The 15,198-nt window shown below is 36.2% G+C and overlaps 2 protein-coding genes across 3 annotated transcripts in view; one reads left to right on the top strand and one right to left on the bottom strand.

The window, feature by feature from the left end:
- Window positions 1–2: 2 nt before the first annotated feature.
- Window positions 3–10,436, top strand: LOC139691947 (zinc finger protein 84-like). Its single transcript, XM_071589907.1, has 3 exons — window positions 3–129; window positions 710–1,431; window positions 2,186–10,436. The coding sequence occupies exons 2-3, from the start codon at window positions 752–754 to the stop codon at window positions 4,389–4,391; spliced, it is 2,886 nt and encodes a 961-aa protein (XP_071446008.1). The 5' UTR covers window positions 3–129; window positions 710–751; the 3' UTR covers window positions 4,392–10,436.
- A 473-nt stretch (window positions 10,437–10,909) lies between these two features.
- Window positions 10,910–15,198, bottom strand: part of LOC139691931 (protein MTO1 homolog, mitochondrial) — a 36,036-nt gene continuing 31,747 nt past the window's right edge. Inside the window, exons 12-14 of one of the 2 annotated variants that reach the window (XR_011701700.1) lie at window positions 12,949–13,009; window positions 12,676–12,845; window positions 10,910–11,644 (exon numbers count right to left, since the gene is read on the bottom strand). Coding sequence is in view for 1 of the 2 variants with exons in the window: in XM_071589883.1 (XP_071445984.1) it covers window positions 12,750–12,845; window positions 12,949–13,009 (157 nt within the window). In the remaining variant the exon portion in view is untranslated. Of the gene's footprint in view, window positions 11,645–12,584; window positions 12,846–12,948; window positions 13,010–15,198 lie in introns of those variants that run through there. The other variant, XM_071589883.1, reaches the window with a different exon arrangement.

Below are 15,198 nucleotides of genomic sequence, written 5' to 3'. Positions count from 1 at the left end.
TCGGCATTTAGTGGGCAATACCTAATTTTGACATAATGGGAATATATTGTTAGAAGAATGGCAATTCACCGTGTTTACGCAGTGGTACTATTTTTATAATTGTGTCAACTGATTGCCAATGTCGGCGAGGTATGTAGCACAGATTTTCCAGTTAGCATCATTCTCTTCCATATATTACAGAACCAATGACGTTCTTGAGTCGATTATGAATATCACGGATTTTATTTGAATTTCCCTAGTACTTTTATATAATATTATTATTTTGATACAGCGTAATTTATGAAGGATACTTCGTGAAAGAGGATAACATGCTTAAATTGCGGACATGAACGTCAGAAAATACCTGGCAAAATAGAAGTTTTTACCTTGACCTTTACAGTGTTAATATTTTTCATAGTGGTTCACGTTTAAATTAGTTTAATGATTGATCATGAACTTTTTATGAATATGGTTAATGGGCAGAGTTTCCTCAGTATCATGTTATGCACTATCAGCTTAAGAGGCAATACCTAGTTAAAAAAATATCAAGGAACGCATTGAAATATCATTGCATTAATACACGGAAAAGGATAAAAACATTGTTTGCAATATACCCGAAAACTGCATTTGATGGTGATATTTCATTGATTTATACATTTAAATCACTTTTCGTTTGTGTGTGCCAGCTCTTAGAGAGAGACTTTAGTATACTTAAACATTTTTTTTACAGGTCATTAACCATGAAGATACGGTTTCAACTTTTGATACAAATATGACCTATGTGTGCCAAGTCCCAGAACAATGGGCACACCATTGGGAGCACAAGGCCAATGGAGATGTTACACCCAGACCATCAGTTGGAAGTTGTAGGATGGAATTAAGTGTTGTGGAGCAACGTTTAAAATTTCAACATGTAGATAAAAAGTCAGTTAATATGGATATAGGTTCTGGGAGTGGCGAGTCTCAATTACTACCAGTTTGTAACGTTAAACAAAGCAATAGCCTAGGTTTTCAGTCAGGAGATTCGAATGTGGCTCAAGGAGTGAGCTCTCTGTACTATAGTCGTGATAAAGATAAATTATCCTTTGATATAAATGAACCATCTGTACCTACTTCGGATGACCAGGCTGCATTTTGGAATAACAATCAAATAAATAACGAGCCAACGTCTCATGCATCTGGCAAAAATGGGTACGAGGATGAAGCGGTACCAGTAAAGCAGAAGGATATCGCGAGTGATAGTTCATCGACAGCAGTTCAATCTAGTCCAGATATTAACACCGAGAAATCACAGTACGACCCGCAAAGTCCGGTGAAGTCGTCTTCTCAAGCCAACGAAGTGAACGACTTGGGATTGCATTGTACCGCACTACTTTATCCGCCTTTTGGCAACACTTCTGATGTAGTGGCCCATTTCGTGAAGAAAGAAGATGTGCTATTAGATTGTAAAGGGTGAGTAATGATGATTTGGATTCTCTATCAAACGAGAGAGTAATTATTTATGCCTGTTAGAATGTGTAGCTTTTGTGTTTGCAGCGACTTATATTTTACGTACAAGTAATTATTACTTGTTAAAAAACGCTTTACCTATTTTGCTTTAATAGGGAACAATGCTGTGAGGGATAGTTTTCATACCATTCGGAAATTACATTCCTTGTTATTCAGACAGCTTGAAAGTTGAAAGCTCAAAAAGATGATGTTGTTGATGCGCAACGCATGTTTGTTTACACTTGGATGACGTACGAAATCGATATCAAAGTTTAGGCAACCGAGCCAAACGAAAAAAGATTTACTCGTGAATTTTGATATTTATTTTAAGTCGTATACGGACCTATGTCAGCACGGAATTGTTTAAATAAATAATATGAATGAATAAGTGATATATTCCGAACTGAATAGAACAAATATCGGTTGGCACTCCGCCTTGCTGAAGTTAGGAAATGGCGGACCTATCGGTTTGGAGGTGAAAGACATTTAATGGCTTTGTTTTCGACGCTTAGAAGAGTCTGTAGGCAGAAAAGCTTCTGATGTCGGAAGGTATAGCTAAATGCATAACATTAACCTTCATTATCATTCTCAAGCCTTTGATTTCGCGACGGAATTATTGTGTTTTGGTTATATTTTGAGTATAATATACCGTGTAATGGCTATTTTTATGAAACTACGGTTGAAGTTTGAACTTACCCAATTTTCTTGCGTTTTTCAGTAACCAGAATCAAGGAATCTCGACGTCTATGGGTTGGGCTGGTCATCACTCTCTAGTGCACCTTGATTCTTTGAAAGTTGTTCCCGAGTTACTTGTGGAAAGGATACGGCAAGAGGATTCCATTATAAGGGATGTCTTCCAGAACGGCGGTAGTTACCAGATTGGCCCTCACAAAAGTATTTGTGGTAATTCAACGACAGCAGCAACCTTCCACGGCCCATGGGGAATTACCTCAACCTGCGGTGTGAAAAATTACGGAGTGAATAGTAACGGTAAACGAAGTGGACCCCTAGTAGATTTTCCAAACGCACGTACGGCGGCTATTCGACAGACTTCCAGATTTCAAAATGATTTTTTCAAATCCCCCCAGTCAGTGAATAACGAGCAAAACATCGTTTCCAAGCAGTCAAATTACGGCAAAAATATGAATAGCAATTTTATGTGTAGAACAATGTTCTTAATGAACGACAACATTCAAAACAATTCTCGTGTTCACGGCAAAAACATTTTTAGCAATCCATCTGCACCAGGACCCTTTGTGGACCCAAAGTGTAATTTTGACACCAATTCCTTTTGCTGCGGCACTAATGGTTTGGTATTTGCTGATAAACACGTCCAAGCAGCCGCTAAACATCAGCTCTCTGCTTGTGGTGTGCTACAGCCCCCCGTAGTTCCACTGGACTGTGGAGATGCAGTAAAGAGAGAGGTGACTGGGTGTCCACCTCAACAAGGTATAACTGAATCGCCGCAAGGCGATCAAAGGGCAGCCTCAGGAGTTGAGACGGCCGATGTTGGGCGCGCACCGGGTAGCGCCGGGAATCCTAAAGACCCGAAATGTCCTGGAAAGCCCAAAGAAAGGCCCTTCTCATGCGAGGAGTGTGGTAAATCTTTCCTTCTCAAGCACCATCTCACCACCCACACGCGTGTGCATACGGGTGAACGCCCATATATCTGTTCTGAGTGCGGGAAATCCTTTGCCCATAAGCACTGCCTCGTAACTCATCAGAGGCTACACACGGGTGAACGTCCGTACACGTGTCTTGAGTGTAAGAAGTCCTTCACTTTGAAGCATCACCTGGTGACACACACACGCGTGCACTCAAGGGATCGCCCCTTCTCCTGCGAAGAGTGCGGCCGCACCTTCTCGCAGAAACGCCATTTGGTGACCCACACAAAGCTACATACAGGCGAGCGACCCTTTGCCTGCTCAGAATGTGGAGAATCTTTCTCACAGAAGGAGCACCTTACCACCCATTCGCGGTTCCATGGAGGGGAGCGACCCTATGTGTGTCCCGACTGCGGCAACGCATTCCAGCGCAAGTTCCAATTAGTAGGCCACGCGAGGCTGCACGGCAAGCGGCCCTATTCCTGTCAGATGTGCGGGAAGGAGTTCCTGCAGAAGCGTACTCTTGTGGCGCATACACGACTGCACACGGGCGAGCGGCCGTTTGCGTGTCAACACTGCGGGGAGGCGTTCGGGCGCAAGTGTGAGCTAGCCGTGCACTGCCGGGCGGCACACACAGCGGGTGGCCGCTCGTTTGCATGTAGGGAGTGTGGGAATTGCTTCGCCAGTAGGGAAGGATTGGCCCTCCACCTTCGCCTACACGCCGGCGAGAGGTCCCTTGTCACCGATCTCTGTGGACTTGCTTTTCCAGGAATGGCAGGAAATCACCCTGTGGCCAGAAGCATGGTTCCCTCAGGAAGCGGTGCCGGAATGACCCCTGGGGGGAGCTCATCTTCTGGTTCATTGGCTGACAGCCGTTTGATTGGGGCCACAACTTCTCAACCGCCTGTACCACCCAACAAACCACACCTCTGCCTGCAGTGTGGAAAATCTTTTGCACAGAAACATGGACTGGTTCAGCACACTAAGAGACATTCGGGGGAGAAGCCGCATACATGCACAAAGTGTGGAAAGTCCTTTGCCCAAAAGTATAGCCTGTCACTCCATTCGCGCTTACACCCACCTGATGACCCTGCACCACAACCCCCTCCTTCACAACCTCCAGTTCCCACCCCCTCTACAAGACCTATGGATACCACACCGCCTTCCATCCAGCAGCAGGCACAACACCCTAGTAATCCCCCCTCTTTGCAGCACTCTAGTCCATCATCAATGCTTCAACATTCTAGTCCGCCAGAAATTCAGCATTCAAGCCCACCTCAGCCTGCACACACTCCATCAGGAGCAGAAGCACCACTCTAGATTTACATCACCCTCGCTTATATGTTGATAACACACATTTATGTTTAGTTGGACCTACAGGTTGTCAGTAATGTTTCAATAATCTCATTTCAAAAGTTCTTGTAACCCATTCTTTAGATAAATAGATTTGAAAATAATCCAGGTTGTTCTATTACCAGCTCCATAAAGCAGAGTCATCATTTTCTTTTTAATGGAGCACTAATAATGGATCAGAAAACATTCTAAAACATAGGACTTTTTCAGTCATTCAACTTGTGAAGAACTACAATTGAAACCGTGAAGCCAATTTTAATTCCATGTGAAAGCAATGCATATTTTGTTAAAATGATGTATAATCAGAGATTGTTTTATAGCTGTATGGTCTAAGCCCGTAAAGAAGACCATTTTGGTCCCATACATCTGTTACATAACTAACCAGTGTGTATACAATATTATCAGCCATTAATTGAGATGCTCTTGATACAGTTCCTCATTGTGGTTGTTTGTAGGTCTTTAAAAATGCTGTTGCACTCCCCCATTATCATAGTTCAGAAATTGTATTTTTATTTTGATTATCATGATTCCTCCACGTACAAATTGATTGCTTGTGTGTGGTTTGATATCATTTGGCCATATTAGGTCCATTATTAGAATTTTTTATTTCGTTAAGGGGATTGTGAAGTAGCTTTGGTCAGAATACAAGAAAACCCCAATAGTGCTTTTTATTTTGTGATACATAATTTGAAATATGTAATTTTTTGGCCATTGGAATTAAATGCTTTAACTAGATGTCGATAAATGCCTTACATCTTCCATGTACTCTGATTTATGTCTTTGTGTTGACTTCAGATGAACAAAGAAGTGATAATAGTCTAGTGACTCAAATGTATTTATTTGTTGTGAAAATAATTCTAAAAGGGTCACTCATAGTTCAAGGAAATCTTGATCTCTCTGAGTCAAGTAAGAACTTGAAGATGGTATTGATCTTAAATGAAGGTTTTGAATGTGATCTAGTGTAGCTGAATTAGGTAATTACTGCTACTCAACAAGAAGTTAAGGCATTGCTACAAGTTTTGTAATTGATGTCATCATATCCTGTTATTGATAATTAACTAATTTAAGATATTTGCCCAATTTTTGTAGAGTCCAAAATGGCTTTCACTCTTCTGAAAACTATAGCAGCTAGACCGTTGTGTATAAAGTCTAATTATGTTCTTAGCAATGGATTCAATTTTCAGTGATTCATTTGTCTGTATAAAACAGTTGCATGTGGGAGAAGTAACTCCTTCAATATAAATACATTCCTGTACAGAAGAGAATTGTCACATTCTTGCTTTTGTATTTCAGTTTATTTTTGCTAGCATTACAAAGCTGTTGATAACTCATGTGATAAAAGAAGCAGTAGACACAATGATTACGTGGGAACTAATTTTATAACGTTGTAGTATTTTTCAAGAACTATTAAATCAGTCAGTTTTGGCTTGGGCAAGAATTCAGATACCTTCTATGTGGAAATTTTATTTTTCCATTCTATGAGGAATTTCGAATTTCCACTGACTTAATCAGTTTTTCGATACAAAACGTATTGAGGCATTATGAATGATTGGGTGTTAGGCTGTGGTACTCTTATTTCAGCACAAACGACAATAGCTGGTGGGTTCAGATAAAGATCAATCAGCCCTTGACAAGTAATTATGAAAGTAGTGCACTCTGGGATGATTTTAAATATTTGGAAACATAAAATTATGTTGAAAGGAAAGTTAAAGGAAATTATTTTTATTTGGTTGAGAAGTATTATTTTACTCAGTATTACTATTGTGATACAACTTGAAATTATCCCAATAAGGTGCACTAAAATGAATAAAGCAGACTATGGCATTTCAAATCTGTTTTTAGTATGTTTCTCAAATTAGTCAACATTCCGATACTAAGATATTTAGCTCTCGTTTTTTTGACTAGAATCTTGTTCTATTTAGTAATCTTATTTCATTCATTTTATCCTCAATCTACAAGCTTCATAAGGAAAACTAGTAAAAGTGTATGTAATTGAAAATAGGCATAAATAGTTGGAATGAAATATTTGGAAATTTTCATTATTTACTTACGAATGTGCAATTCATGTTACTTCAGGAACTTGAATGAAGTAATAGAAGCCATAAACTCACCAGTTCACCATAAATGTCATTCACATGAGGTTCCTAGTTGATTGTAAACATGTTATTTGATGCAGAAACGTTTCCACTCACCCATGTCATGGAATTTTGTTTGTAAATAAGCTCAAAAGCAGGGTGGATGGAATGGTATTTCTTATAATCACATCTCTGCTACTGTAATTATAGGAATTATTTTTGGGTTGTAAGATCAATGGTGATCATGTGAGCTTGCTTGTACATAAAAAGCCTGTGCTATTGTAACTTTAAAAGTTGAGAAGTGTGCAGCTTTATGCCATTTATTGGCCTCAAGTATTAAATTTCATATTTAATTGCTGTTTAGTTAGTTTCCAATCATTTAAATAAGTTGTCAATCTCATATTAAAATAATTGGTAGTTTATAAGTATTTCATGTACTCGGTGATTATAGGGCAACAATGCTCTGTTTTATTTGTGGCAGTAACTAATTTTTATGAGTATTGATTACCATTTGTAAATAGTGGTGAGCAATGTTATTTAAAAGTGACATCTATTCATGGGACCTCCTGAATTGTGTAGAGTTTTTGGACACTGAATGGCACACCAGTACATATCTGCTGCTGTTTCTTCCTTTCAGTGAAAAAGTGGACAGTAGTGAGTTTTAATGTTGCCGCATGTCAATGTCTCAGCCATATAATTCTCCCCTAATTTATTCCCCCAGGATGTGTCATGTGATATTTTAGTAGTATTTTTTTACTGAGAAATAATGCCAGAGGAGTTGTGGCTATTAATTCAGCCCAAATGGTAGAAGCCCTATTTTACATAAGTTGTCACTTGCCAACTTGATGCCCAGTTCATTTATTAAGCTAGCTACATATAGAACTAACGTGGTTGAAAAAATGGTTACTTATGAGAAATGAAGAGTAATTATTATGAAATAACTCTTTAAGGTCCAAGAATTGTTTTTAAAATACAATGATCATGGGATACCAATTCATCTCTCGTATTTTCCAATTTCATCATGTTTTATGAAAATTCAATGTATATGGTAGGGTCCATTTTTCAAACTTGGACCATCTTGTTTCTTTTCTTTGAGTTAAGCTGCTATTTAACTATTCATTTAATCCTAGCTCAATTTTTATCCTGCTGTTAATGGCACCACTATCCCTTTCTGTTCACATGAAGAATTAGGTTGCCTTGTGAAGAAATTTCAACTGGCCAATAGAACTAAATGCAAAATTGAAATGAAATAGAAAATGGTGTAATTAGTGCTAATTCACCCTTAGAGAGTAGCACTTGAAACTAGTGCGTGATAAATAAATCTTGGCTTTTCCAATGCAGTGAAATCTTGAAAATGATTGCTACTTTATGTTGTTTCTTTGATGTGTACAAACTTGCATTCTTTTTCATAGCCTTTGAATGACCATGTTCAGAACTTATTTCTGTTGTTGATTGCAAATTCTTTGATGTGGTTATTTTCAGAGGTGGATTCATGGAGGGTAGGAGGTGATAGCCTACCATCAGAGCTAAGTGCTAGAGGTTAAACATAATTTTCCTTTTAAATTCCGGGTACAAAATGACGAATTTCAGGTTTAGCACTTCAATTAGATTAATATGTGATTAATGAAAAATTATTACTTTCTCAAAAGTTAATATACCTCTAATTTTCATAGTATCATATGTCTATTCCTTCAAGCCCCTCTGGTCAAGTATGTGGATCCACCCCTGGCTATCTTTCCTGTTTATTTTACACTTTCAGGCTACACTTTGTGGGATTGTTTGATGTCCATATCAAATGAGTTTGTAATTTTCCACAGACTTAAGCCTGTGGAAAATTACAGACTCATTTAATACGGATGTTTTTCCTGTGTTTTAAGTGGATTAAATCTGAGTCAATAAATGCATTTAATTTATTATGAACAGATGTATAAACACTTGGGCATTTCCTATTATAAAGACGTTTATTTATTGGCTGTTACGCAATTATCCTTTTCTGCATGAGCTCATGTTATTGTGGAATATTTGCACATGAGTGGAATCTTCAAAATGTATGATAAAGAAATTTGCATAACCTAATATATGATAGTTTATTATTTATGTCAAGTAAAAGATTGGCTTCCATAGGGAGCTACTATATAAAAGCTCCAATATATTCCCCCCCATCATAGAAGCGAAAAGATGTTGCTCATGTAGTGAAGGATAATTGTTCTCCATTGTTATCAACTGCTTTTATTAGAATGCAATGTGAAATAATTAAATATTACAGTTATTGCTGTATATCTTGTAAAAATGAAAACTGCATACTGCAAAACTATTTTACATTATTTTGATACTTAGCATCATTTCATTTATGCCTAATTCAGATGATTGCACATGCTGATTGAAGTTCGTCTGTAAATTAGATGTAACTAATTTAACTTTGGGGTTTGGTCTTGGTATCCTGTGATACTTGTGACATTTTAGAAATAGTAAAAATGAATTGAAAAGATCATTGATTCAAATTTCCTTTTAAGATACCTTTTCTGAACCCCCTCCCTCCCATGTGTGAATTGCATACACAATTGGGCTTAGTACTTGGTGAGCTCTATCCTTACCCATCAAATCAACCATTGGGTTGACAACTATGGTGGTAGTTATTCTATCGAAAATATTTGGAAATGGAGTAGTTTGTGTTACAAAAAAATGAGAGAAACATTCATATTTGGCCACAGGAATGAAGAGTATGAAACGGAAACAGTGTGTACCACCTTATATTAACTAAATAAATTTTCAATATGTAATGATTTGGAAACTCATTAGATGACTTCACATTGACAACATTATCTAGTATGTATAGTCAAACTGAAGGAATCAACAGTGACCCAATTGAAGTATTTCCACATATAAATAAGCATCCTGTAATTGGGAAGATGGTCAGTCACCTTTAGGTAAATGCATATGATAGAGATTGTGGAGGCAAATACAGAAAAACATACTAATTGTGTTGTACATATGCAGCATTGGGGTCTCCAGATCATATGAATAGGTAACTGGTTTAGTTTTAAATACTTGTGGATTAGAGTTGTAAATGAACTTTTGATGCAAGAAAAAATTGATCACAAACAAAAGTAACCATGTAAATAGAAATTGTTTAGTGTTTATGAGAGTAGATTTGAAAGCTTTCGACTAATAGTGCATTGTCATGTTGCCATTTGAATTTATTAGCAACATGTAATTATAAAGCCCTTTTTATAAGAAACGTGTAACTATGTACAATAAAATATACAAGTCACTGTAATGAATAAACAAATTAGTAATTGTAGCATTTATTAAATACTCAGAATTAACAAACGTTTGCTTGGATGTGCTTAGGTTTTTTTAAATAACCAACTAAATTTTATTCAACATTAACTTTGAATGGGACAAAGACTTAGGGGATAGATCAGAGGATGGAAAACAAACATGAAAGCAACTGTGGTGGTTTAGATGCAAGTGTACAATGTACTGTAGTTTTTGTAAGTTGGAGTAGATTTGTGCAAACCACTGCTGTGTACCCATGTGACTATGTAAGACACACTGTTGCCCATGGACCTTGTGTGATTTTTGGATTTAATACTTAATTATTTTAGACATTATTTCTTTTTGGAGCTCTAGTTTCATACAGGTATTTGTTAATCAAAGTGGTACATCATCTAATTGGAGAACTTAGATGAATGATGACTATTTAGTGGAGGTATGTATAGCTAGTTTTTAGGTTCCTTGATATTTTATATATTGACACGATGAGATGTCCAGAGGGATTTGTAAGTTTTAAGCCCTTAATAATACTCAAGCAAAACAAAATGTGCTGTCAATGATTATATATTATCTCTATGTTGGCCAGCAAAACCTATGTAAAGTTATTTTATCAGAAACCTTTATACCAATATATTTATTGTAGACTGATTACTGGTGAAAAGTGCATGTAAAATAAATATTATGAATGTTTAACTGTTATTTTTGCAATTTTAAAATAAAGGTGACCTTTGGGTCATCATAGTACATCTATAGAAACCAGGAAATTTAACTTTGAGTATAAATCTTGAAATATTTTTTACTTTAAAATTTCTGATGAACAGAAAATGGGAAAAAAGATTGAAACCAAAATATACCATTAAATTGATGAAAGTGAACAGGCTAAGCAATTTAGAAGTTCAATAACTTTCACAGCTTCATATTGCATACCTGCCAGGGCCTTATCTATACGCTAATAATATCTCATTTTTATTAGCTGCTGCTTTTGACATGCTCACAAGAATTTTTAATTTGCTTTTCATGTGTGTCAGTCTGATGGAGGCCCTTGTGATAAGTTGCTTCTAATTTGATTTTTAAATTATGAGATTGGAAAATTAAAGTATAAATATAAAATGTAGGAATTTTTTCGGTGTTAATTTCAAGGAGTGATGTATAAAATAATTATAATATAAAATATTTTATTGCGACGGAAACCCTGGTAATATCATGCGACCATCATTGTCAGAAGGCTATCAGTTTAAATATTGGCTTGTAATATGTTTCCCAGATATCCTGCTATCAATTCATTCTCTTCTGTTTCCTTGCTCTGGTATCTTCCATTATCTGCTTCTCATGCATATTTTATACTTGTCCTACCTCTATAACAATTTTCGGTCAACATGACTCGGGGGCTTTCAACTTGCTAGTTTCCATTTTCTTGAGTCATTGGGCTTCTTTACTCTTCCATTATTCAAAGTATTTCTTAATTCGTTATTCTGTCCATTCTTTTGACATGTATTTCTATCATTCATAGAACCACTTTACCTTTAATACTCTTTACTCTGATTATCCATGTTTCAGAGTTGTAGAAAATTAAACTAACTTTTGATGAACTGCTTCCCTATGTCTACATTAATACTATCAGTTGTTTCTACTGGAAGGAACCGTTTGCCGTTCCCATCATTACAATATCCTTCTTACTTCTTCAATCATGTTGATCTTGCTACCTAAAGAGCAAATTTCTTCCACTTGTTCCAGTATAATTTTATTAGAAGACTATCTTCACTATTTGTCATCAGCCCATCACATAATTTTTATTCTTGTTTATTTGTAGGCTATGCTTTTTCATTGCCTTCATACTGACTAGTATCCTTTCCCAGCCATCAGCATTCTCTGAAAGTAGACAAAATTTGCCTTCACAATGAGCTCGTAAGAACAGGGCCAATAAAGTTGTACCTTACTCCTTCATTATAGCTTCCCTGCTTTCCCACATCTTAACTTTATTTAGACCCTGTATCAATCTCCTGTCATTGTGTAGTGTATTCCTATTTCTTTTACTGAAGATAGTCTTATGTCCCAGTTCATGACGTGAATATCTTTCTCTACATCAGTGAGTACAATGAAAATAGTTTGGTATTTCTGTATCCTATTCTGTACAAAGGTTAGAGCAACTTCTCTAGATCCTCTACTTGTTATCATTCCCTAATAGCCCTTGCTTAAATATTCACCCACTCTCCTCTCCATTCAATGTTAGATTATTTTGATAACAATATTTGAATCATAGGTTGTCAGGCTGTTTGAAAATTATGAAATTTGTCTGCCTGTTCCTTCTTTGGCATGGGGAATTCTACTCTCACATAAAAATAAAATAGATGTGGCATGATATTTTAATAATTTTAAGGACCAATATATTTTGTGATTTTCAGATTTTGTAGACATTTTGCCAATAATTTGTCCTACTGTGCCTCTACTTTTTACCAAACTTCTAAACAAAAATATAAGTTTTAGCTACTGAAAATTATAATTTGGAATTGAATTACTCAGCATTAATCATGAATAATTGTGATATTAAAAATGCTGTTAATAGCATCTAAACAATCTACGCTAGATAATCTAAAAGATAGTACATTTCTGTATGTTGGTATTCAAAATGAACATGAATACTGGTCAATCAAATAATTACCTAGATAATCTTCATCTGTTTCATAAATGCTATCTTTTAAATGCCTATTTATTTTATCTATTAGATATATTTAATGTCTTTAAATATGATTTTAATTGGGTGCATCCAATGTTTAGAAAATGAAACTATCTTTTTTTTAAAAAGGTTCATTTAATTTGGCCTGATTAAATCCACATTGATACTTTGAAATCCATTAGGATTTCATATTTATTTTCACTAGGTGTAACTCCATTTTTCTTACAAGGTCACATTTTCCCCCAATGAACACTCAAGGGGGTGATGATGACTAAAGGGGATGATGATTTTCAATGTTCATTAAATGACAGCATGATGGTGGTGGTGCTTTACGTATCTCATTAGTTTTAATAAAGCACATGGAGTAATTCCTGGGATGCGACTCGCTGCAGCAATCTAAACCGAGAAATAAAAAACAACTTAGATGCTGAGTATCAGGTTAAATAGCACAGCAAACTTCTCAAAAACAGAGAAAATATTTAAATAAAAAATATCTTACACTATGAGGCTGCGTGGCACATAACTTCTCTTGCTCCTCATATGAAAGACACAAGTATGGCCTGTAAAAGAATTGGGCCACATTGAGTCACAGGGCAGAAAACAGGAGTACAGATACCCTCCTCAGTTCCAAACAAATTATCAAGTTTCCAGCGACAATGATACTCAGTCCATGTCATGGGTAAAGTTCTGTATACATAGCCACAGTAAATGAGCACTGAGGAAAATTAATTTGATGTACATTTAGCAGATAAACACAGTTACATAGAGTAAATTAGTTCCCTTAGATTGATGGGTCAACCATTGCATTGAAAGGATGACTAGTAAATATTGCGAAAGGATTATATTGATGTTATTATTAAAATTTATTAAAAATCATATTCTTAAAATTATTACTTTAGATTAATATTATTAATCTACCAGTATGGATGAAGTCTCCATCGTTAATTATGTCATTAATGCATTTGAAGAGAAGGAATTAATCTCTGTGACACCATGTGATCTTAGTTAGGCTATTGACTGTCTAAATCATTCAATTTAACTATGAAATCTAGAATATTATGCTGTTTAGGGTTACAGATTTACATTTCATATTATAGGGTAAATCATGATGATGAAAAGTACAGGGCCAAGCACAGAGCCCTGTGGGACACCACATTTTACTTTAAGAGCAGCAGATCAACAACCATCAAGTTCAAACAATTGGTGGCGATCATCCAAATATGACTTCATTAGTTGCACTGAAACTAATGAAGTCATATTTGGATGATCGCCACCAATTGTTTGAACTTGATGGTTGTTGATCTGCTGCTCTTAAAGTAAAATGTGGTGTCCCACAGGGCTCTGTGCTTGGCCCTGTACTTTTCATCATCATGATTAATGATTTACCCTATAATATGAAATGTAAATCTGCTTTATATGCTGATGACACTACGATTGTACAAGAATGTCAACAGCTAGAGGATGCAAAGATACGATCTAGCACCACCCAAAGACAGGCTAAGGAATGGTTTGATATTAATCATTTACATTCAAATACTAAACAACCAGCATACAGTGTGCAGTCTTCCAGCAAAAATAACTGATATTGAAACCTAAAATACTAGGACTTAATAATGATACAAACTTTATGTCATTTGAATTATGGTGTTGAGTTACGGGGTCATTCCCAAAATGTTAAACAAATTTTGCTACTACAAAAGAGAGCTATTTGCTTTCTTAATAATATACCACCATGTGATTCTTGCGAACCTTTTTTTATCAGGTATGGAATCATGACTGCATTTAGTTTACACAGGGTGCGTTCCAGAAGTAATGCAATTGAATTTTCCGTGCCACTCCTATTGGTTGGAGTGGGATTGAACCACTTGGAGTAGGTTGGGGGGAAGCTAAGCCTTGTCGCAAAACTGGTCTCAGTGCTCTCCGATCTGTGGAAGTGGCAGAATGCCAGTTATTGTAAACCTCTGTGCGCTGACCTTGTCACGAAAAAAAATGGAATCGAGCAACGTTATGCCATTATTAAGTTTTGTGCTAAACTGAAAAAATCTCTTGAGGAGACTAACAAATGATTCGTGAGGCTTACTCTACTCTGTCTCACTCACAAGTTTCAAGGTGGCTAAAGGCCTTTAAGGAGGGCCAGGAAGAGATTCACGACGAACAACACTCTGGGTGTCCGTCAACCAGCAAAACTGACAACAATGTGGCTCGTGTTCAACAATTGTTGGACTCTGACCTTTGATTGCGTATCAAGATGGTTGCCAATGAACTGAACATGTCGTCGTAAGATCTCACATCCATAACTACACCACAAGGGGTAAAGCAAATCTAAATACAACTTATTGTAGATTGTCATCAACTTGCAACACATTTCATAATGTGAACATACGCCTCTATAACTATCTGCTTTCTTAGTTGAATTTGCACTGTATCCAGAGTTTCAAGAATAGGGTATATACCTGTACCTGGTTACTTGCTCACCCAATTTACTCATTTGATGAATTCTTCTGTGACAATCTTCATCACATTTAAGAACTTATGTTTATATATTAAGTAATATTTATATTGATGACATTTAATATGGTTGTACCATTTCTCAAAATGAATAAAGTGTTAACATTATTGTACTTAGGATAGGTTTTGGATGGAGACAGACTATACAAGGCTACACATATCATTTCTATACCTCTCCTAACAATTCACAATCTGACATCCAAAACTAAAATTAAACCTTCCTTAATTTCATATTCTTCCT

The sequence above is a fragment of the Hetaerina americana genome, unplaced genomic scaffold, assembly GCF_022747635.1.
Source record: "Hetaerina americana unplaced genomic scaffold, ioHetAmer1.1.p SCAF_4, whole genome shotgun sequence".
NCBI lineage: Eukaryota > Metazoa > Arthropoda > Insecta > Odonata > Calopterygidae > Hetaerina > Hetaerina americana.
This window is presented reverse-complemented; position numbering and strand designations above follow the sequence as displayed.

Bases quoted from the DNA above. Each gene is read 5' to 3' on its own strand.
- LOC139691947 (XM_071589907.1), top strand. From the start codon at position 752: ATGACCTATGTGTGCCAAGTCCCAGAACAATGGGCACACCATTGGGAG. The intron at 1,432-2,185 runs GTGAGTAATGAT...TGCGTTTTTCAG, and splicing joins GTGCTATTAGATTGTAAAGG to TAACCAGAATCAAGGAATCT.